The following is a 23,767-nucleotide window of genomic DNA, read 5'->3' as shown; positions in this document are numbered from 1 at the left end:
GGCATCTCTTCCTCCCCCGCTTCTTTCAAGCCCAACAAGTCACTCACTTTCAAGTTCAGCACTTCATGATGGGGTTGTGTTTGGCTGCAATTACATTTGCGACGGTGACGAGTCATGGTTGATGATTCAGTCGGGTTGATTCGAAATGGGTTATAGGCTGCATGGCCCAGGGTGTGGCTGTAGGCCGAGATGGACGAGGAGGGCAAGATAAAATTCCAGCTAACAACGAATGTAATCTCAGCCAAACACAACCTCATTGGGAAGTGCTGAACTTGAAAGTGAGTGACTTGTTGGGCTTGAAAGAAGCGGGGGAGGAGGAGGAGACGCCATGGTTGTTACAGAAGAAGCATCTTCTTGTTTTTTTTTTCAAGTTTTTGATTATAAAAAAAATATTTTTTATTATTTAAATATTTTTAATTCACAAAATAATATTTTATTAAATTTGTGGAACCCATTTAAGTGTCACGTCAGCACTTAACAAAGTTTTTGACGGAATGATGACGGAATGACCACATTGATTTATGACACCCAATTTCAATGACTACATTGATTGATTTTCAATTTCAGGGACCATCTTGATGATCTGAGTTAATTTCAAGGACCATTTGTGATAAAAACCCTAATTAAAATTTGAAAACCCACGTAGGACCCACCTAAGTCCCTTGACGCTAGGCTTTTACCTACCGCCCAACTAGCTCCTAGCGCTTTTTAAAACCTTAATCAGGCATAACAATAGCTCCAACAAAAGAAAACAACAATTATACAGGTCTAGAGTAGTGATCACTCTTGCAAAGCAACTAGGAAGCAACTATTGCTTGATAAGCTATATTTGTTCTACCACCACTGTAGCTTCAAAACTTTAAAACCATAAACGGGAAAGTCCATAACTAGGGCTGCGTACGGTTCATTCCGGTCTGTGTTTTGGTCGGAACCTCACATCAAACCAGCCATGTATCATGCACTTTCACTGCAGAATATATGATCAGCTTCATTCCAAAATCAGTCAATTTTTATTAGGGTTTCCATTGACAGTTCATTCTTATCCCCTTGAGTCACTGTAGAAAGATAAGAAGAAAATAATTCATAAGAACCAAAATTGCATTTCAAATTCTAAAAATAACACACAAAATTGCATTTGTGGCCAAATATGTTGAATTATAAGTCTATAGCTAATTATTGGGAGCAGCCTCTCCATAAATGGGGGTAAGGCTAGCCGACATTCACCTCTCCCAGACCCTGCGTAAAGCGGGAGCCTTGTGCACTGGGTACGACCTTATAAGTCTATAGCTAATTAGAAATAAGTTGTGATGTTAATATGTGTATGCACTTATGTTAAATACTAAGTGAGAAGATATAAAGATATAAAGGTCATGAGTGTCATGTGTGATGATCTTAGCTATTAGCTAAATGAGTGGCTGAGATCTGTTTTGATTGTATTGATCCAGCTCAGTTTTGTAAAGCTATATATCTCTCTTTGCACATTATGTGCGAGTGAGAGAGGCAATTAATGAAAACAAATTATTCCTCTGTGTCTCAGTAGAAGAAAGAAAACAACCACGTTCTTCTCTCCCTGTTTTTCCTTTTCTGAAATTTCATCTTCTCTTCTTCCTTCGAATTAACTCTATCAAACAATAACATGGCCTCAGAGCCGGTTATGATCAACTGAGTCTGGGCGTGAAGCTGTGAAGTCATTGAGCTAAGTCAAAGCTCGGTGAAGGTCACCGGAGTTCCATTTAAGGAAAGAAATCAACAGTCGGACCAAGATGTCTGGATCTGGAAGCTCGGAGGTGAGAACTCCAATTTGCTCCGGTGAGAACTACGAGTTCTTGAGGATTAAGATGGTAAAGATCTTCAAATCACTTGGGTTATGGAATCTGGTGGAGAAAGGGATTACAACCCATGACTCGAAGAAGAAGAAGGAAGTTGAATGGTCATCGAACGATGCAGTCAATGAATAAATGACTAATGTGTTCATGAAGGATGCGAAGGCTCTAGGAATCATTCAAAATGCAGTATCTGATCATATCTTCCCTCGGATTGCTAATGCTGATTCAGCTAAGAAGGCATGAGATCTCTTATATGGCGAATATCATGGTGGTGATTAGGTTAGATCTGTAAAACTTCAAAATCTTATATGAGAATTTGAGTATGCTAGAATGCGAGATGATGAGTCCCTATCTAGTTATCTTACAAGACTGAATGAACTAATTAATCAGATGAGAACATTTGGTGAATCTCTTTCTAATGAGAGACTTGTGCAGAAGGTTCTAATTAGTCTGAGTAAACCGTATGATTCTATTTGTTTGGTTATAGAAAACACAAAGTGTCTAGAGACTGTAGAATTGCAGGAAGTAGTTGCAACCTTGAAGAGTCAAGAACAACGGTTTGATTTACATAATGTTGATACCACTGAGAAGGCATTTACATCATTCTCAGTGAGTCCAAAAGGACAAAATAGGAGTGAGACTCAATCTGGTCCATCGAAATTCAAGAAGAATTGGAGTTCTAAGGAGAAGAAATGGGATTCAAAGCCTCGGTTTCAACAGAAACCTTTCAATAGTCTTGCATCAAATTCATACCAGTCACAGTCAATTGGTCAAGAGGGTACCAAACCACAGTGTAGAGTATGTTCTAAGTTCCATTTTGGTGAGTGTAGATATAAGGGGAAGCCCAAATGCTATAATTGTGATAAGTTTGGTCACTGGGCTAGAGAATCCACTGCAGGAAAGATTGTGCAAAAGACAAATTCTGTAAATCAGGTGGAAGTGACAAGGAATTTGTTCTATGCTGATAGTGCAATTTCAGAGACAAATGTCAATGGTAACTGGTACATAGACAGTGGGTGTAACAATCATATGACAGGGAATGCTGATCTTCTTATTGATATAAGGACAAATGTTGCTGGAAAGGTACAAATGCCCACTGGTGCATTAGTAATTGTTGCTGGAATGGGTTCTTTGGAAATTGACACTAACAAAGGGAAGAAGTACATTAGGAAGGTCATGTACTTACCAGGATTGAAAGAAAATTTGCTCAGTGTGGGACAAACGGATGAGCATGGATACTATCTTTTGTTTGGAGAAGGCATATGTAGTATATTTGATGAACCCTCCCTTGATAATCTTGTTATCAAAGTTAAGAAGAAGGAAAATATATGTTATTCTCTTTCTCTGTGGAAAAACAATCAACTTGTTTTTAGAAAGCTAGCATTGATTCAAGTTCTACCTGGATTTAGCACAAGAGATTATGACATCTAAATCTCAGGAGCCTTAAACAACTCAGAGAGAATGAAATGGTGCATGGTCTTCCACATCTTGATTAATGGTGTATGTGACGGATGCCAGTTTGGGAAACAACATCGTGATTGGTTTCCAAAAGAGAAAGCTTGGAGAGCAAGTAGTCATCTGGAGCTTATACACACTGATTTGTGTGGTCCTATGCAAAATAAATCAATTGCTGGGAATAAGTACTTCATGCTTCTAGTTGATGATTGTACAAGAATGTCATGGGTTTATTTCCTAAGACAGAAATCTGAGGCTCTAACTTGTTTCAAGAAGTTTAGAGCAATGGTAGAATTACAAAGTGGTTTCAAAGTAAAGTGCTTAAGAAGTGACAAAGGAGGTGAGTTTGTATCAAATGAATTTAACCAATTTTAGAAACTGAAGGAATACAAAGACAAATGGCTATGACTTATACTCCACAGCAAAATGGAGAAGTGGAGAGGAAGAATAGGACAGTTGTAGAAATGGCCAAGGCAATGCTTCATGATAAAAGCATGTCATACTTTCTGTGGGCAGAGGCAGTACACACAGCAGTGTATATTCTAAACAAATCACCTACAAAAGCACTTGATAATCTAACACCATTTAAGGCCTACAGTGGCAGAAAACCAGGAATTGGTCATCTAAAAGTGTTTGGATCAATCTGTTATGTGCATATACCATCTGAGATAAGACAGAAGCTAGATGCTAAAAGTGTCAAATGTGTGTTTGTTGGATATGCTACATGTGAGAATGGATACAGAGTGTTTGATCCATGCACTAAGAAGTTAATCTTGTGAAGAGATGTGTTGTTTGATGAAACTATGACCTGGAATTGGAAGGTAAATTCAGAGAATTATGTTGTTGTGACCTACATTCAGAATTCACATGAGTTGGTTGAGATTGAAGGTAGTGCCTCCAGTTCCTTTATTCCACCTCATATTGAAGAACAAGAAAACAGCATTATGAATCTGTAAAAATCTCTCAGTCTTATGATCATACTCCAGTGAAATGGAGAAGCATAAATGACATTATAGCACAGTGCAACCTTTGTATTGTGGAACCTGAGAAATATGAAGAAGTTGCACAAGACAAAGCTTGGGTAAAAGCAATGGAAGAAGAATTGTCAATGATTGAGAAGAATAGAACTTGGGAGTTTGTAGATAAACCAAGTGATAAACATGTCATTGGAGTGAAATGGGTGTTCAAAACCAAGTTGAATCTGGATGGCTCAATACAAAAGAACAAGGCAAGACTGGTTGCCAAGGGGTATGTGCATAAACCAGGAATCGATTACAATGAAACTTTTGCTCCAGTTGCTAGATTCGACACAATCAAAACTTGGATTGCTCTTGCTGCACAAAGAAGCTGGAAGTTATATCAACTAGATGTTAAATCTGCATTTGTGAATGGAAAATTGCAGGAAGAAGTATATGTTGAACAACCTGAGAGATTTGTAATTGATGGCAAGGAGGACAAAGTCTACAAATTGCATAAGGCTCTTTATGGGTTAAAGCAGGCATCTAGAGCTTGGTATGAGGAAATTGACAACTACTTCACTAAGTGTGGATTTACAAAAAGTTTGAGTGAAACAACTCTTTATACCAAGACAAGGGGAGATGAAGATATCTTAATTGTTTCTATCTATGTTGATGACATAGTATATACTGGAAGCAATCAGGAAATGTTGAATGAATTCAAAGAAGACATGAAGGTGAAATATGAAATGACAGACCTCGGGCTCTTCCACCATTTTCTAGGAATGGGAGTGATACAAGCTGATACAAGCATTTTCATTCATCAAATGAAGTATGCTTATTCTTTGTTGGATAAATTTGGCTTGAAGGAGTACAAATTTGTTTCCATACCTTTTGTTACGACTGAAAAGTTAAGCAAAGATGATGGAAGTGGTGCAGCAAATGAAAAGCAATATAGGAAGATTGTGGGGAGTTTGTTGTATCTTACTGCTACAAGGCCGGATGTGATGTATGCAGCTAGTTTACTAGCTAGATATATGCATTATCCTACAAAAAAGCACTATGGAACAGCCAAGAGAGTGCTCAGATATGTCAAAGGGGCACTGGATTATGGTTTGAAGTATGAGAAAGGCAAAAAGGCAGTTTTGGTTGGATTTTGTGATAGTGATTGAGGAGGATCAATTGAAGACAGCAAAAACACCTCAGGCTATGCTTTTTCTTTTGGAAATGGAGTGTTCTCATAGGCTTCTGTGAAGCAAAGCTGTGTTGCTCTTTCCACTGCAGAAGCAGAGTACATAAGTGCCTCTGAAGCCACAGCTCAGGCTATTTGGCTCAGATTTGTCTTGGAGGATTTTGGAGAGCTACAAACAGAAGCAACTCCTTTACAGTGTGACAATACATCTGCAATTTCAATCACTAAGAATCAAGTGTTCCATCAACGGACAAAACACATCGATAAGAGGTACCATTTCATCAAAGATGCTCTGCAGCAAGGAATAGTCGATTTGGTCTATTGTCCTACCAAAGAGCAAGTGGCAGACATCTTTACCAAAGCTTTACCAAAAGAGAGGTTTAACTATCTCAGAGACAAGCTAGGAGTCATATCAACTTTAGACTTAGGAGTGTTGAATTATAAGTCTATAGCTGATTAGAAATAAGTTGTGATGTTAATATGTGTATGCACTTATGTTAAATACTAAGTGAGAAGATATAAAGATGTAAAGGCCATGAGTGTCATGTGTGATGATCTTAGCTATTAGCCAAATGAGTGGCTGAGATCTGTTTTGATTGTATTGATCCAGCTCAGTTTTGTAAAGCTATATATCTCTCTTTGCACGTTGTGTGCGAGAGAGAGAGGCAATTAATGAAAACAAATTATTCCTCTGTGTCTCAGTAGAAGAAAGAAAACAACCACGTTCTTCTCTCCCTATTTTTCCTTTTCGGAAATTTCATCTTCTCTTCTTCCTTCGAATTAACTCTATCAAACACTAACAAAATAGTAATGCCATGTTTAGACATTTAACCTGAGATTAAGAAAATCTATTACCTTGATCAGATATATATGAAATTTTAGGGTTGGCACATCTTCTTCTGTGATTCGATGACAAAATATTAACCCAGTGCTTTGCGTCGAATGCTAGGTTTGAATTCATTGTTCCTGACTGCATATCGTCGTCGTCCTCATCATCATCCACTTTGCAATCTTTCACTTCCATATTTTCAATCCATATAACCTGCATTGCATGAACACAGATAAATTGTCATAACCCCTACATTTTACATTCTCTTATATATCACCTTACATATGCCATATGTGGAAAAATAATTAGATAGAGATCTTGTTGCAGTTGATTTAGTGCTAACCTCGGATAAATTTTCATACGACCTGAGGCGCTTGACAATGACCCCAGATGGCCTCCGAAGACAGTTCACTTTCGATGCAGCAGAATCAAGTGAATGCTGCTGAAAATAATCAGTTGATAGATCAACTACAGCCCATGTATCTTCCATGACGCTCCGTACAAATCTGACAAAACGGTATTTTTGTTTTTGCACAAATGGTGTAGGCAAGTGAAATTCAGCATTGACCTGCATAATTTAAATTCTTGCATTAGATTAGCACATTCAACCTATGTGGAAGGAATAGGCATGTTTTTTGCCGAGGGAACGGGATAATTACAATTGTCATATCGATACAGTTGCCAGATTCTTGTCCTCTGTGCATTGCCGATAGACGTCCAAAAACACCAGTTGAGTCTTGTACAGATCCTTGATGAACAATTTGGGAAAAGGTTGAAGCCCATTTGTCCTGAAAAAAAAGAGGGGCAAACAACATAAGCAACATACATATATATATATACACACACACACACACATATGGATTAATGGAGGTGATGAAAAAGGCACCAAAATTTTTGTACTTCATAAGCAACATATATATATATATATATATATACACACACACATACATATGGATTAATAGATGGATTATTAGTTCCCGTTTGGGACTACTTCATAAGTGGTTTTGTGCCTAACATCAGAAAGTGCTTCTATGACCTAGAAGCACATTTAAGTTTTCTTGCCAAACTTAGAAGAAAGCGTTTTAAGCCCTTTTAGAAGCAATCTCAAATAGGACCTTAATGACTTGACAGGTTTAAGAAAATCTCACCACGTCAATCATAGTAGTTATCAAAAACCTTGGAGAAAGAGGAAGAATGATGCGCTCAACGGAGGATTCTACTTTCATTCTGGGTGAAGGCGGAGTCTTGAACATTTGTTGTATATCCTCGATTGAACCGAGTGGTGGAAGGCCCATCTTCCAAGCTTTTGCGTTGATAGCCAATGTCATAACCTCTCTGTAAGCTGCAAGGCAGATGTTATTTGCCTCTTGTAGTTGTAGGAACCCATTATCAGATTTCTCATCGATCTCTTCATCGGAAGAAGACTCATCCGGATCCGAGGAGATAACTAAATAAGGTTGTCCTTGAGCATCACAGTTATATTTCTGTGAAATAGCAGGCCATCATACAACAAAACATATCAACACTCGAGAGTCCAGAGTTGCTAAATCTTTCAACTTCTTGATAAATACAGAAGCACATATAATAATTAAAATTGAGAGTTGTCATACCATATTTTGCATCTTGGATTGAAGGGAAGACGTCAAGCCACAGAAAAAAAAACCAACAGGTTCTGCAACTAGAGGGCAAAAAAATCAAGTAAAGGTCAATATCTTCACCAACAAGTTACCATTAACAAACAACAACATTCGGGTTCTAGTACCAAAAACAAACATCAATCATTGGAAGAAAAGATAAAAATTCAAAGAATTCATGGGGCACAAACACAAAAGGGTATAAAAACCCTAGTCTAAATGATCAAATCATATGCAAACATATAACTTAATCAGAAACTTGTTCTGACCAAAGCCAGGCGAGAGAGAACAAGGTATTGAGTTAAGATTAAGACTAGGGTTCAATTACCGCCAATGTAACTAGAACAAAAAAAAAAAAAAAAAAAAACTGCTTCTGGTAAAGAACAATCAAATCTTTATTGACAAATAGTAACACAATATGCTCGGAAACCAGTACCTCTAGCGACTTGTTGAACTTGATGTAAAATTTGAGAGAGAAAGTAGAGAGAGTGGTAAGTTTGTGCTTCTTGGTTTCTTGTACTGGGTTAGTTTTCAACCTCGAGCTTTTGGGTTCTACTTGAACACCTCTTCTTTCTTCAAGTCGTGCTTATATATAGGTTTTGGGAGAAGGGATCACACGTGAGAACCATGTGATCTGATGTGTTTTTTTTTTCTTTAGGGTCAACTTTATTTCTTTGTTCAAACAAACAAAAAAAAAAAACCTTTATTTCGGAAAAAGTCCAAGATGGAAAATTTTATTTTTCGGTCGACGAAGAGCAAAATGGTAAGTTGGGATTTTAAAAGATAAAATATGACTTACCATGGCGGACATAACAAGGGAAGGGAAAATATATAAATTTGAAGGAAGGTTGAGATGAAGGTCAATGCTTGGAAGTTTATAACTCAATCAAATAGTTTAGATTAGGTTTAAAAATCTCAACTTTCTTGAGTCATAAATTGCGTCATATTTGATAATTAGTTATCGAATTCGTCATTCGTAAATCATGTAAATCGAACTTGAGACATACAAATAAAAAAATATCATTGTATTATAGTGCTAGTACCACCGTTTCTTGTTAACTACTAACACAATTATGGAACCAAAACGAATTATTTGGCAAGTGACTCACAACTAAAAGAGAAAGACACAAATACCCACTAAAACGTTGGATGTAGTTTTAGCATATAAGAGGGACGAAAGGAGATAATCTGCATGAGCAAGGAATTATTAAGAGCTAAGGTTACCGATGTTAACCAAACGAAGTTCATGACAAGACGTCTTTTATACTTAAGAGAGGTCCGAACATGGTAAGACCGGTAAAAAACAAGAAAAGCATGCCTAAATAAGTTTACTCTTACTCTATGCGTACTAACGAGATATCGAACTTCGGTCAAAAACAAGGTACTCAACACTTTGAACTCTACTCTTTCCGAATAGCTAATCTCGCCAAGGTCTAAAATATCGAGGATATCGAAAATATCGGTAGTCTAAAAACACAAAAATTTTGATAAAAATATCGGAATATTTTCGATATCGATAAAAATTGAATAAAAACCATGGAAATTGTAAGAAAAACTTGAAAATTTTTATTGAAACTTTGCAAGGATGTTTATTTAGTTAATTATCTATTAGTTTATCACAAAAAATTAGAAGAAAATGCATTGCATGATGGATTTAACTGATTTAGGTTGATTATATAGCGAGCTAGCAAACATTGTGAGTGTAGAAAATATGTAGTAATTAATGAAATAAGTTTAAACACACCATAATCATTTATATATAATGAAGTATTACAATATTTTACACTTTATACATTACATAGTAAGATACATGAGTGACTTAGTATCACATAGAGTTCCTATCAAGGTCTAAAATATCGATGATATCAGAAATATCGGTAATCTAAAAATACAGAAATTTCAATGGAAAGATCGGGATAATATCGATATTTTAGACTTTGATCTCCCATACTCTTTCATTCTTTAGAAATTAAAAAAAAAAAAAAATTGTTCAAAGGAGCATGTATAACTTTTGTTCTCCAAAGAGTAACAAAAGCTAGCAAGGCTACAAAACACACAACCGGCCCGAAAAGTCCAAAAACCCAACGAAAAACACATCCAGCGACTCTTTGTTGCAGAACCAAGCTCCTTATTTGTTTTCAACTAAACCCAAATCTCCAGAAATCGCCGAAATCTCCCCTCCAAAAAACTCCAAACCCCTTCTTAAACCTTCCAAGGTGTGATCAAATTTCAAACCCTACATCCCAAAAATGGTTTTTCACACTTCCAATCCCTCTCCTTCCATTTTCTCTGCTCTGTTTTTCTTCACCCTCCTCGCCTCCTTTCCATTTTCCACCATTTCTACTGATCTCACAAACTTGATCTACAAAGGCTGTGCAAACCAAAACTTCCAAGACCCAAATGGAACTTACAAAAAAAACCTCAAATCTTTGTTCGATTCTCTGGTCTCCCAATCGTCGCAAAAGACTTACTTTTCCACCACCTTTGGCGACGGCCAAACCGCAATCGTGGGGACGTACCAATGCAGGGGAGACCTCAGCACATCCGATTGCAACCTCTGCGTGAAAAAGATTCCAGCTTTGGCCAATAAACTATGTGGGGAGGTAGTAGCAGCCAGAGTCCAGCTGGATGGGTGTTATCTGAGGTATGAGGTTGCTGGGTTTCAACAGGTTCCAGGGACACAGTTTTTGTTTAAAATTTGTAGGAAAAATCAGGCAAGTGGGGTGAGTGCTGGGTTTGCAGACAAGAGGGACAAGGCTTTTGGGATGGTGGAAAATGGGGTGAAAAATGGGAGTGCTGGGTTTTATACTGGAACTTATCAGTCTCTGTATATTTTGGGGCAGTGCGAGGGGGATCTGGGAAGTGGGGATTGTGGGGATTGTGTGAAAATTGCTGATCAGAGAGCTAAAAGTGACTGCAACGGTTCATTTTCTGGGCAGATTTATCTTCAGAAGTGCTACATCAGCTACAACTTTTACCCCAATGGTGTGACAAGCATAACTTCTTCATCAGGTAACGTCTGAGACCAAAAAAGATCTTTTTCTTTTCTTTGAAGTATAAATTTTGAAAAGTGATTCCAGCACTACTCATTTTTTCTCATATGTGTTTTTATTTTCTTCTAACCATTGAATTGAACAAATTAAAATGTCGAAAACAAATAAATAAGTGCCGGAAGTAAAAACGGGGTGTGAAAATTTGAAAATCACTGTCCTTTAAATTTTTCTTTGTCATTCTCTAGAAGGGTTATACTTTAGGACCTTTGATTTATATGTTCGAGTATTTAATACCAAGTTGTCTTTGGCCGGACACACTTTGATTTTTATAGGTGGGGTTTTTCTTAATTTAATTTTTTTGGTGATGCAAGTCAAAATTTGATGTGGGATATCTTTGAATTATTTAATTTCTGTTGGGATGATAATACATCGGTATGACGATGGATGAGAGAGAGACAGAGAGAGACGGTTGTATGGTGTTTTAGACTTGTTTATGAAGTTTCCTTCTATTGTGAGTAACGCCATCACTTTCCTTATCTTTTTCTTTTTTGACATTTAGGGTCTGTTTCGACGTAAGTTTGATAGAATGATTTTTAGTAAAAACGCTTATGAATAAAAGTGCTTTAAACCGAATGATGTGCTTAATTGGTGTATGAACTTGCAGGGTCTAGGCACCATACACAGAGGACAGTGGCAATTGCAGTGGGAGGGTTGGCAGCTTTTGGGTTTCTAGTTGTTTGTTTGATGTTTGTTAAGCAACTCATGAAGAAGAAACATGGTGGGAAGCATGGAGATTACTATTGAAGATTGAATTAGTGCTTTTCAATTAAGACAAGTATTTTAATATTAGGGTAGTGTTATCCACACACCAATTTTTACTTGTCACGTACCCTCTCAATTTCCGACTGTCGGAACGAATGAATTGAAGAAGATCAATGACAAACAATTAACAAAGGCGTGTAATTATTTACTGCAAATTACTGAGGGTAAGAGATGGGTGGCCTTTGAGTTTTAGGGTTCATCAACTTTTGCCGACTTGTGTTGGAAATTTTGTTTTATGTAAAAATGGGCAGACATATATGTATGGATCCTCAAATCATTTTTGTTGCTTCCTTGAAGATATGCTTTTTAGCTTTTGATTTCACTCTCCCTTATTTTGTTTGAATATTCACTTGCTTCTGCTTCAATCATTGTGATAAAGAAGTTGGCCTGGATCCACTTGCTTCCTTGTCTATTTTGGCTATTTGCCTCTTATTGCTTAATGACAGTTGAAAGCGAACATTGATTGACCATTTACTTACAAATCACAACACATTTAAGAGTAAATGTATTAAAGGCTTTTTAGCCAAAATGAGCACTAAGATTTGCATAATACATCATTTTGGTCATTGAGATTGAAAATCAATAGAAATGGTTCCTGAGATTTTCCACCATCCATTATTTTGGTCATTCCGTTAAAAACTCCGTTAAGTGTTTGAGGAGTTCTTGGCCGGAAGTTTGGGCAATTTTCAAAGCTTTGTAACTCAATCGTTTTTAACAAAATTCGACCCATAAGATACCAAAATGAAGATAGGAAAGTGTAAAACAAGATTATACCTATTTGGAAGCCCAATGGTTGCCGAAGATGGCCGGAAAATAGCCTTAAAGGTGACTGGTCCGCGGGAAAACTGGAAAACTCGCCGGAAACTGGGTAAACTTTAAACGTTCATAACTTCTTCAATACTCAACGATATCGAGTGATTCAAAAACGAAAATCATACTTCTCAACTATACGAAGAGAATGGTACCTTTCTTGATGACTAATTCACCGTAGTTTGACCTGAAAACGGCTCGAAAGTGGCTAACTTGAGACCAAGACAACCACTTTCGAGCCAAACCACGGAGATTTAGCTGTCAAGAAAGGTACCATTCTTTTTGTCTTGTCGAGAAGTATGATTTTAATTTTTGAATCACTAGATTTCGTTGAGTATTGAAGAAGTTATGAACGTTTAAAGTTTAACCAGTTTCTGACGAGTTTTCCAGTTTTCCCTTTGATCAGTCACATTTCAAGCTATTTTCTGGCTATCTCGGCAACCATTGGGCTTCCAAATAGGTATAATATTATTCTACAATTTCTTATCTTCATTTTGATATATTATGGGTCGAATTTGGTTAAGAAACGATTGAGTTACAATGCTTTGAAAATTGCCCAAACTTTCGGTCAAAAGCTCCGGGACACTTAACGGAGTTTTTGACGGAATGACCAAAATAATGGATGGTGGACAATCTCAGGGGCCATTTTGATTTTCAATATCAGGGACCAAAGTGATGTGTTATGCAAATCTCATGGACCATTTTGACTAAAAAAAACCTTTATTAAAACATTCAAAAAGAAAGTTTACGCTCACATATAAAACTCTGAGTAGCATGTAAAAGAGAAACGAGAAATACTAACTCAAAAGTAGGACTCTCCATTAACTTTTTGTCATCTCATGTTTTTTGCACAATGTTATAATGTTGACACGAAAAAGCATTAAACTGTGAAATGGCTGAGAGTTCAATTTTCCGGAATTGTAGAAAAATCTTGAATGGGGATGTGGGAAGCATTTGTTGTTCAATTTCCTTAATCAAGCATACTAAAACACATTGGGCATGATTAGGGGGTGTGCCCAGCTTTCACTAATAACTCTGTATAGGTTTTGCTTAAATGTTAATCTGGTTTTAATTAATCTCCAAATGATCTTTATATCTCCATTCTCCAATCCCTACTTAGCTGCCTTATCATCATGCCAGATTTGGGACCCACATAATATAACAAGTGTTAGTGTGCTACTTGCCCTTTATTTTCCGGTTAGCTATAGCTTTTATGCATTAATGCTGATTGTGAGATCCAACATTCATGGATGGAGGATCCTCTCTCGATCTTCTTTGTGAGAATTTTAGAGATCAATTCATCGTAATAATTTATTGTATATTGTTTGGTTAATTTTCATTAGGTATTATTTATGTTTAATTTTAAATAAAAAAATTTAAATAATTTCTGATCACAGAATGACTAATGAACGGCTAAAATGAACTAAACTGATATATAAGATCCTCACAAAAAGAATCTGAATAATATCTTGTTTCCATGTTTATGGCAGTAAAGAAATTTTAGCAGTGTTTTTGCATGCTTCGCTGGCAATTTGTGATTGGACGTTTGTTACTTCATAAATCATGTAGATAGTTGAGTTAATAGCACAAATCACAAAAGATAGTTTAGACTTCTTAACTAAGAAATGAAATGGGCCATATATAGCCTTTTTACCTTCTCGCTAGTTGTTGGGATCAGAGCTATAAGTGAGTAATCAAGATCCGACAGTACGTGAGAATGAAGGTTCTTAACAGATCGAACTTTATATGTTAAAATTTAAATTTGACTATGATAAATATTGATTAGCATTACGTGTAACTTGGTAGTTATGATCTGAAGAAATGACTAAAGCACCATACACCATGAAAATTTTACCGCGATGTAATTCAAATCAACTAATTGAATCAAATTATCGATTGTATTGTTGGAAAAATAGGAGTATATAATATTAACAAGTATCCCATATTACATATATTTAACTACGTGCGATACCTGGAGCAGCCATGCTTTTGGTTGGAAATGCAATTCTTGAAAACTAGGAGTATATAATATTAACAAGTATCCCAGATCACATATATTCAACTACGTGCGATACCTGGAGCAGTCATGTTTTTGGTTGGAAATGCAATTCTTCTACTTGTTTAAGACCTTATGTTCCAAAGGTGATAGAACCCTCATTCTTAGAATAATTCTTCACAAGCAAGGAATTGGATTATATAGACACATGCCTCATCTAATTTCCATCTATCGTGGAAATCAGTTACCTGCAGTTACCGACAGTTTTCACCGAGTAATGGATAAGCAGTTATCATTTGCTGCATGTTATCCATGTATCCTTGCTTATAGGAAGCAGTTTTTCCACGTATGCAACTTACATCAGATTGTATTGTTACCAAACACATTTCATCCTTCACTAAATGATAGTTTAGTCCAATTAAGTTTCTAACATGTATCACCTAAAGAAGAACATTCACACAACTATAATGCTATTGTAACAGTTATCTTAAGTGAGTAACACATGTACAAGTGTTGAATTTACTTAAAATATCGCCACAGTTACGTCTTTAGTATCCAACAACGTTGCGTAGAGCCATTTGAGATTTTCAATCTCAACCAACGTTTTTCTTATAATATTGAATTATTTGAGACTTGCGAGAGCCTCTCACGCCGGCCGGGCCAGCACTTCTTCAACTTTGTGCACTCCACTCCTCACTTATACGAATAACTACATAGTTTCAACCGCAACCGACCTCTGACAAGAGAACTTATACACTAGATCATCTGATTGAAAAAATAATTATCAATAAATCGTTGATGTATTCCCAAAGGGAGAACACTTGAGGATTCGATTGATATGGAGGATTGAATTGAAATTGATGTAGTCATTTTTAAAGTATGTTGAAAGAAGAAATAAAAAAGTTGTAGCCAACTTGCAAGTAGGGATTGACAAAATACACATAAGTTTGGGTAATCGCAGTTAATTGTCCATTTAAAGTTCACAGTTAGGGTTATGGGCAACCGTTTAAATGAACAAACGGTTATGGGTATAACTGTTTATTCGTGAAAGGGTAAATCGCCAAAATGGTCCATGAGATTTGCATAATTCATCACTTTGGTCCCTGAGATTCCAAATCGATAAAAGTGATCCCTGAGATTGTCCACCATCCATCATTTTGGTCATTCCGTTAAAAATTCCGTTATGCGTCCCAGAGCTCTTGGCCGGAAGATTGGGCAATTTTCAAAGCTTCGTAACTCAATCGTTTCTTAATCAAATTCGACCCATAATATATCAAAATGAAGATAGGAAAGTGTAGAATAAGATTATACCTATTTGGAGTCCAATGGTTGCCGGAGATTGCCGAAAAATAGCCTCAAAGTTGACTGGTCAGAGTGAAAACTTGAAAACTCACCGGAAACTGGGTAAACTTTAAACGTTCAAAACTTCTTCAATACTCAACAAAATCAAGTGATTCAAAAATGAAAATCATACTTCTTGACAAGATGAAGAGAATAGTACCTTTTTCGATGGCTAACTCGTCGTGTTTTGGCCGGAAAAATGCTCGAAAGTGGCTAACTCGAGACCAAGACAGCCATTTTCGAGCCGTTTTCCAGCCAAACCACAGCAATTTAGCCATTGAAAAAGGTACCATTCTTTTCGTTTCATCGAGAAGTATAATTTTCATTTTTGAATCACTTGATTTCGTTGAGTATTGAAGAAGTTATGAGCGTTTAAAGTTTACCCAGTTTCTGGCGAGTTTTCAAGTTTTCACTCGGACCAGTCAATTTTGAGGCTATTTTCCGGCAATCTCCGGCAGCCATTGGACTTCAAAATAGATATAATCTTATTCTACACTTTCCTATCTTCATTTTGATATATTATGGGTCGAATTTGGTTAAGAAACGATTGAGTTACGAAGCTTTGAAAATTGCCCAAACTTCCAGCCAAAAGCTCTGGGACACTTAACGAAATTTTTAACAGAATGACCAAATTGATGGATGGTGGACAATCTTAGGGACCACTTTTATCGATTTGGAATCTCAAGGACCATTTTGGCGATTTACCCTCCGTGAAATTTAAATGGACGGTTATGGGTATTACCCGCGATTATAACAGGTATCAATCGGTTATGAGTATTACCCGTGATTATAACAGATATCCATTTACCCATTTAATTTAATATACATAAAATTTATAAAAAAAAAATTAAAAACCCTAAATTTTAAATCTCTTCGCTAGACTTAGAGTCTCAAACGCCCTGTTCCCTGCTCATCTCTCCCTCCTCGCTGCCTTCCCTCTCCTCTCTCCTGAGTCGCAGGAGTTTAATTTTTTCTCTCAAATGCTCACTTGCATTAGGCCTTGCTATGTTATTTGGCTTGTTGTATAACAAGGAAAACGGATACTCGTCAGGCCTCGCCATTGCCATCAGCTTTGTAACAGGTAGGCAAGCAACATTCACAGTTATGAATGCCCGAGTTCAAGGAACAGCACTGAGATCGATCAACGAGATCTTATGGTTTTTTATCTTCCACGGACTTGAGAAATTCAAGCACTTACCACTCATACCTTGGATCTTTATCTGCCATTTTCTTAGGTACAACAAGATGTATGGCCAAGCTTGTGGCGTCTCAGCATTGGGGCTCTACTAATCTTGGGTAGGGACAACTATGGTACTCCAAGTAAATTTGCAATTGCAAGAATCATAGGGGCTCCCATTGGGTTGCTTTGTTTCCTAGAAAAATAAACTATTATTTCAATGGAATTCTATGAAGACTTAAATGATTAAAATAAGGGAATGCATGCTAAAATGTACCTATAACAGTGTTTAATTGTCAAAAAACGAAAATTATGACAAATTTTTCTTTTGTAATTTTCAAGTTGTTAAAAAAAACATGTAGACGGGTGAAGAAATGGGTAAATGGGTAAAAAAATGATAAACGGGTTTAAAAACGGGTAAATGGTTATGGTTAAATAGGTAAACGATTATGGTTAAATGGGTACACGGTTATGACCCGTTTATAAACGGTTATGGGTATGGGTATAATCGTTTATGCAATTATTCAATGGGTAAACGGTTACGTCAGTATGAACATAAACGATTATGGGTAAATAACCGCGGTTACCCACCCGCCATAACCGTTGCCCATTCCTACTTGCAAGTGCCCCTCCTCCCTCTTTGATGGCAAGTGGAGATGGTATCATGCACACTTTACAACATGGTTACACAATTACTTGTTGGAGAATTGGAGGACAATATTCCGCTCCAACACTAATCCTCCTCTAATCCCTTAAAATGAAATATCATTCTTCTCTACCTTCAAAATACGCAGAATTTTGTGTGTTATTCATTCCAATCCAATCCCCTATACCAAACGAGTCCTTAGGACATAGTTCTACTACACTCTAGTCATTAAGTTTCAGCTCTATCATTCCAATGAGTGGGCAGGCATAAAGATAAAGCTATACAACCAGTAAAACTGAAACTTGTTGGTCCAGGTTATAAATTCACAATCTTTATACAACTACCGCACCATATCTCACCACATATCATTCTTTTCCAAACTGGAAAATCAGAACTACCTATAACGCGTACGCTAACCAGTCACTTCAACATGGCAAGCGTCGCCAGCTACAACAAATACGCATGCCAGCCATCGATCAAGGGTTTGAAACGAAAAATGAAGAGGCGTGTACAATAAAATCTGTGCAAATAGCTAACATATCACCAATGGACTCGTATAAGGGTTAAAACACATACCACAATGGTTATGACTAAGGTACCGTTTGGTATGTAGAATGGATGGAACAGGACAAAACGGGACGGAACAAAACATAAGTTCCATGCTACGTTTGGTAGCATAGGATGGAATGGGACAATTTCGCGTTTGGTACCCGTAGGACGGAATGGAACGAATGATTAAATGACAAATTTACCCATATTTCTTCGTTGTGTAAAGATGGGTTTTGGAATTAGATGAAGAAGAATGATGAGAGAGAAAGAACTTGAGGCAACCTCGCGACGCTTCGACGGAGATGGAAGACAAAGCATCGTTGCCATTGTTGCTACTGTGAACGGTGATGGCATTGAGATCCCGTAGTGGATTTTGAGGGCTCTGCCCCCTTTAATTTCTTCTTGTTCATCGTCACCAGTGGCGGTGCCGGAGAGGAAGCTGGGTTTCCAAACCAGCACTTAGTAGATCTGAAACCAAACCAAATGATTTGAAAATTTAACGGCGGGAAGAAGCTGGGTTTGCTGGGATTGGGTTAGCCATAGTTGGGTTGTTGGGTGTGTGGTGGAGGAGGATGAGGCTATAGGAAGGAGGGAGGGTAGAAGAGAGGGACGTGACGGGAGAGAGGGGATGGTAGACAATGGAATTAATGAAAAATAAGAGGGGTATTGTTGTCCAAAAAAATTATAATTTTGTGTTCCACGGGATGGAACGAGTCGTTCCAGGGGGGAGAGGTGTAACGAAAATTCAGCCAAAATTCGTTCCGTGGAACAGCACGTTCCACCCGTTTTAGGCGCACCAAACGTGGGACGGAACACCTCGTCCCACTGAGTTCTGTCCCATCGCACGTACCAAACGGTACCTAAGGGAGGGAATTCTACATACACAATGACAACCTTCTGAAAATGTGAAGTGGTGCCTACAAAAGGGGATTGCCTTGGACCTTAACCAACTCCCCACGACCGCAATCTTTCTACATTATAAGCACTCTGTCTTCCGGAAAGTTGGAGAAGGAGATGGTGTACATCAGTTTATGAAGGATACAAACCCAAACTAACCCCGATTTTCACAACCGAGTAGGCAGATAGAAAGGAATATCTAAATCAAAAGTCTATGCACTACACTGAACATTCTAATAGAGTGATAAGCTCAGCCAAACCATTCACCGACTAATTATGTACGAATAACAGGCATTTACCATACCGTGTACTTGAATCAAGTCAAACAAATCACCCCTCGACCAATTCCAGAAAGGATTTGGTGAAAATACATACGCTCAGATCATGCATCGTACAGTTTAGAACCACAGTAAAACAAAGTTCTACATGCTAGAAAAGGATAATCACTTATCTGTATTGTACGGTGAAAGACACCCTAGATTTGTTGACCGTGCCAAGGCCAACAAAACACCCCTTAATAGAGCCAATTTAATATTGAGTTTCCTTGAGTCTCATACAATCAAATAACCTAAAATCGAAGTCCGAAAACATCTCTACATAAAGCGAGAAAGCTGGTAAATACTAATTAAGCCTCGTCCCCTATATCCTACACATCTCCACCGAAAATTCTATCACTGAAACACTGTTAAAACATGAAGCACCACCTCACCAAGATGCTTGCCATATGAAAGTTTACACCAGAACATGAAACAAAAACCGTGATCTTTAGGCATAATGCTCATTTCTCAGGGAGCAACATAAGTTGAAGAAAACTCTTAAAACTCCACAAGCATGAAAACTGAACTTCACTGAGTTTCCCAACTCTCATTACACATCGAAATTCTTTGAAAAAAAGCCATAAATTAAACTAAGCAGAACACATGCCCATGTAAATCCACTTCAAATATCATTGTTATCACCACCTGAATACCAAATCAGGCAGCACAAAATTTACTAATCCTGAAAACAAATTCAGCTCTAAAACTTTTAATTCTCAAATACGATTCATACAAACCGCCGGAAGTTTCAGTAATTCAATCTACTATCATTATCTCAAAATCAAAACACCAGACCTACAAATTATTGTAATCCCAAATCGAATTTCACTTAAACCCTAGGAAATTACGCAATCATCACAGAAAACCCCTCTCCCAAAAAAGATTCACCAATCTCGAACCCTAACGATACAGAATGGTGTAAAGAGAAGGGGGATGGTACCGATGTCTTAGACCCGAACCGAACCGGACCCGGCTCGACTTACTTCTGGGGCGGCGCAGCGCCCAGGATGTTGGCCTGCTGGAGCTCGAGCTCGTTGAGCTGCTGCTCGCGGTCCATGGCGATGATCAACGGCACCACCAGTATGAGGAACGAGGTACCGGCGATCCAGGCGGCCTTGCCGGTGCTCTTCATGAGCTTCTTCGTGACAAATGCGGCGTCGTTTGCGGCTTGCTTTCCCCGAATGACAATTTCGGACTGCGCGAGCTTTGCGATCACGCCGTCGCCTTCCTTCTTAGGGTTCCGCCGTTCCGGGAGGGAGATTCCACCTTTTCGAGCTTGGGCCGCCATTAGAGAGAGAGGGATATAGATAGAGTTCGATGCAGCGTTCGGTGTGGGAGACTGAGAGGCGTCGTGGTTAATGTGATCGACGATTTTACTTATGCCAACGACATGTCGTTGCTCGCTTTTGCCATTGACTTCAAGTTGCTTTTGTTATTGGCCAAGAGACGCTTTTGAATTTGAAAAGTCAGTATTACCTTACATCCATAGTTTTGGGGTGAAATTCCTCATTCAACTGTTAGGGTTGGTTTGCCACTCAATATTACGATTTGATAATATTTCTCTTCACTTGAAAGTACGAGGTCTTAGGTTTGAATCTCATGGATGTCGAATTCGATACCAAATTAGGTTACATATTGTGTGGCTTAGTCAAACTTCCCCATACCCTAGTGTAAAAATATTGATGTGCTAAAAAAAAAATTGTTAGGGTTGGTTTGAATATGCTACTCTATAAAGCGCTTTTACTCACTAGAGTTCATTGTTCATAGCACTTTATAATATCGGTTTTATAAGAAATATTTGTCAAATAACCATTTTGTTAAACTGAAGTGTCTTTACTCATTTGGAAGTGATTTTGGTTCTTTCAAAAGCACATTCAAATGACCCCTTAAATAGTTCTTGAATTTGCAGGCGAGTTTAGTACGGTTACCATACCAAATTCTCATACCAATTATCATACCAACATTTTGGTATGACAATGTCTAGTATCATTATTTCGGTATGCTATAAAATTCAATTGGCATACGGTATGCCATAAAATTCGATTGACATGGTAATGTAGTATCGTAAGCATTGTGCCAATTTGGTATTGGGCTATTTTATATTTGGGCCCAAAAAAAGTTTTGTTTCATTTTTTTGTTAAGTAGCCCACATATTAAGATGAAACTCAGTATCATCTTTAACTTTTGAAATAATCTAATATAACTATAACCTACAACCAAGAAATCATCATTCTTCATTATTTCACACACATTTATTGTAACATCCCACATCGTCCAGGGGAGTGATCCTTAAATGTATATTTTCATCCTTACCTAGCACAAGATCTTTTGGGAGCTCATTGGCTTCGGGTTCCGTAGGAACTCCGAAGTTAAGCGAAATCGCAACGAGAGCAATCCCATGATGGGTGACCCACTGGGAAGTTCTCGTATGAGTTCCCCGAAACAAAACTGTCAGGGCGTAGTCAGGGCCCAAAGAGGATAATATCTTGCTACGGTGGAGTCGAGCCCAGGATGTGGTGGGGGCCCGGGCCGAGATGTGACAATTTGGTATCATAGCCAATCTCTGGTCGAAAGTGTGCCGACGAGGACGGGCCCCTAAGGGGGTGGATTGTAACATCCCACATCGCCTAGGGGAGTGATCCTTAAATGTATATTCTCATCCTTACCTAGCACGAGTCCTTTTGGGAGCTCATTGGCTTCGGGTTCCGTAGGAACTTCGAAGTTAAGCGAGATCGCAACGAGAGCAATCCCATGATGGGTGACCAACTGGGAAGTTTTCGTATGAGTTCCTAGAAACAAACCAGAAGGTGTAGTCGGGGCTCAAAGCGGACAATATCGTACTACGGTGGAGTCGAGCCCGAGATGTGGTGGGGGCTCGCGCCGAGATGTGACATTTATCAAGTCAAACCATGCATCAAGTATTAAAGATAAAAGTTAGGGTCACAATCCAAATCAAATATAAGCTAAAAAGACTTTGAGTTGCAAACTAAATGAAATAGAAGTTGTATTCTTTTCCACTTGTAAATGAGAGGTCTAAGGTTCGATTCTCACCAGAGGCAAAGTTGAACCACATTATTATGATAAACTCATTGTAAGGTTTAACTCATTTCCCCACCTTTTTAGTGTAGATACTATCCTTAATTTGTTAAAAAAAAAAAAGAGTTAATAATTAGTATTATATAATGGAAAATTTTATTGGCACTTTAAAATTCTTATTATACACTTCAAACTTTTAATATATAATAAGGGCACAAAAAATTATGATACTGTATGATAAGAGTATGATACGATAAAATGACAAAACATTCCACCCCAAACTATATTGGATGAAATACTCAATGAAAAGATAGATGTCAACTTGTGAGACAATTGCGTCGACCCGATTTTTTTTTTTTTTGGACAAATGCGTCGACCCAATTTATTCAATAAGATCGAGCCCGAAGCCTAGGTGACCAACAAAGTGCAATAAATGTAACTTTTATAATGCAGGGAAAATTACATCCTTGTTAGAATTTGGCTCCTAAACACACAAAATTAAGTCAAATTGTCACCTCTATAAATTTTGAGAAATCCTATGAGAATCTAACTTTTAAGAGAATCTTCTTAGCATTTCTCATCAAAATTTTATCGCAATGTAAAAATTGCGCGCAACTTTTAAGACACAAAAATCAAACAAAATCAGTTGACCTGTTGCAACGAAAATTTAATTGAGAATGGCTTAACATTTTTTAGATGGCCATTTTAAACATAATCTGTTGTCCAAGTAGCACTTGTGCAGTATCCCGAAACCTATATCGAACTTGGTATGAGATTGGAAACTAATCATTGTGTTTCATCAAATAGTTTAATTTTCTAACAATGTTGATCTACAAACTATTGCAAAATTATGACATCATGCTATAGATATTGTATAAAGTTTGATGACCACATTAATAGAAGTAAATCCCTAGATATTGTACAAAGTGTTAATCTAGAGTCCTAGATCACGTACATTATTCGTTTGTTACTTGTATACTTAGAATATTCTATCATGTAATCTAATCTCATATAGGACTCTTGTTGATAATGTATTATATAATCCGCATACGATAATGAATGAAGTGTGAATTCCAACAATTTCTCTTTATCTGGTTTATGTTTCCTACCCTATTGTTCTTCATTTTCTACATGGTATCATCCCTTTCAGGCTTTATTGCTTCCTAACCAATCTTCACCTTCCGCTATGTCAACCTCTGGTGTTTCTTCACCTCACTTACCCGCCCCAAATGTTGATCAATTTCTAAAACTAACGGAGATAAATTATCTCAACTGGATGCGTCAACTTCGT

The 23,767-nt window shown here is 37.5% G+C and overlaps 3 protein-coding genes across 3 annotated transcripts; 1 reads left to right on the top strand and 2 right to left on the bottom strand.

Moving 5' to 3' along the window:
* Positions 1–720: 720 nt before the first annotated feature.
* On the bottom strand, positions 721–8,441 carry LOC103445572 (homeobox-leucine zipper protein ROC1-like). Its single transcript, XM_029098968.2, has 7 exons — positions 8,329–8,441; positions 7,869–7,936; positions 7,407–7,742; positions 6,918–7,046; positions 6,602–6,826; positions 6,285–6,471; positions 721–1,055 (listed from the first exon to the last, which is right to left on the bottom strand). The coding sequence occupies exons 2-7, from the start codon at positions 7,878–7,880 to the stop codon at positions 1,000–1,002; spliced, it is 945 nt and encodes a 314-aa protein (XP_028954801.2). The 5' UTR covers positions 7,881–7,936; positions 8,329–8,441; the 3' UTR covers positions 721–999.
* A 1,113-nt stretch (positions 8,442–9,554) lies between these two features.
* LOC103445477 (plasmodesmata-located protein 1-like) lies at positions 9,555–12,029 on the top strand. Its single transcript, XM_008384502.4, has 2 exons — positions 9,555–10,904; positions 11,550–12,029. Exons 1-2 carry the CDS (start codon positions 10,142–10,144, stop codon positions 11,687–11,689), a joined length of 903 nt encoding a protein of 300 aa, XP_008382724.3. The 5' UTR covers positions 9,555–10,141; the 3' UTR covers positions 11,690–12,029.
* Positions 12,030–20,133: 8,104 nt separating this feature from the next.
* On the bottom strand, positions 20,134–20,867 carry LOC103429576 (mitochondrial import receptor subunit TOM9-2-like). The gene has a single exon (XM_008367725.4). The coding sequence runs from the start codon at positions 20,726–20,728 to the stop codon at positions 20,420–20,422; it is 309 nt and encodes a 102-aa protein (XP_008365947.1). The 5' UTR covers positions 20,729–20,867; the 3' UTR covers positions 20,134–20,419.
* Between the last annotated feature and the right edge of the window lie 2,900 nt (positions 20,868–23,767).

The sequence above is a fragment of the Malus domestica genome, chromosome 10, assembly GCF_042453785.1.
Source record: "Malus domestica chromosome 10, GDT2T_hap1".
Taxonomy (NCBI): domain Eukaryota; kingdom Viridiplantae; phylum Streptophyta; class Magnoliopsida; order Rosales; family Rosaceae; genus Malus; species Malus domestica.
Note: the sequence above shows the minus strand (reverse complement) of the source record. Positions and strands in the feature narration are given on the sequence as shown.

Excerpts from the sequence above, each read along its gene's own strand:
- LOC103445572 (XM_029098968.2), bottom strand. Across the intron at positions 7,047-7,406 it reads TAACTACTATGATTGACGTG|GACAAATGGGCTTCAACCTT; the intron begins GTGAGATTTTCT and ends CTTTTTTTTCAG. Across the intron at positions 6,827-6,917 it reads ACTGTATCGATATGACAATT|GTCAATGCTGAATTTCACTT; the intron begins GTAATTATCCCG and ends TAAATTATGCAG.
- LOC103445477 (XM_008384502.4), top strand. The coding sequence starts at position 10,142 with ATGGTTTTTCACACTTCCAATCCCTCTCCTTCCATTTTCTCTGCTCTG. Across the intron at positions 10,905-11,549 it reads AAGCATAACTTCTTCATCAG|GGTCTAGGCACCATACACAG; the intron begins GTAACGTCTGAG and ends ATGAACTTGCAG.
- LOC103429576 (XM_008367725.4), bottom strand. The coding sequence starts at position 20,728 with ATGGCGGCCCAAGCTCGAAAAGGTGGAATCTCCCTCCCGGAACGGCGG.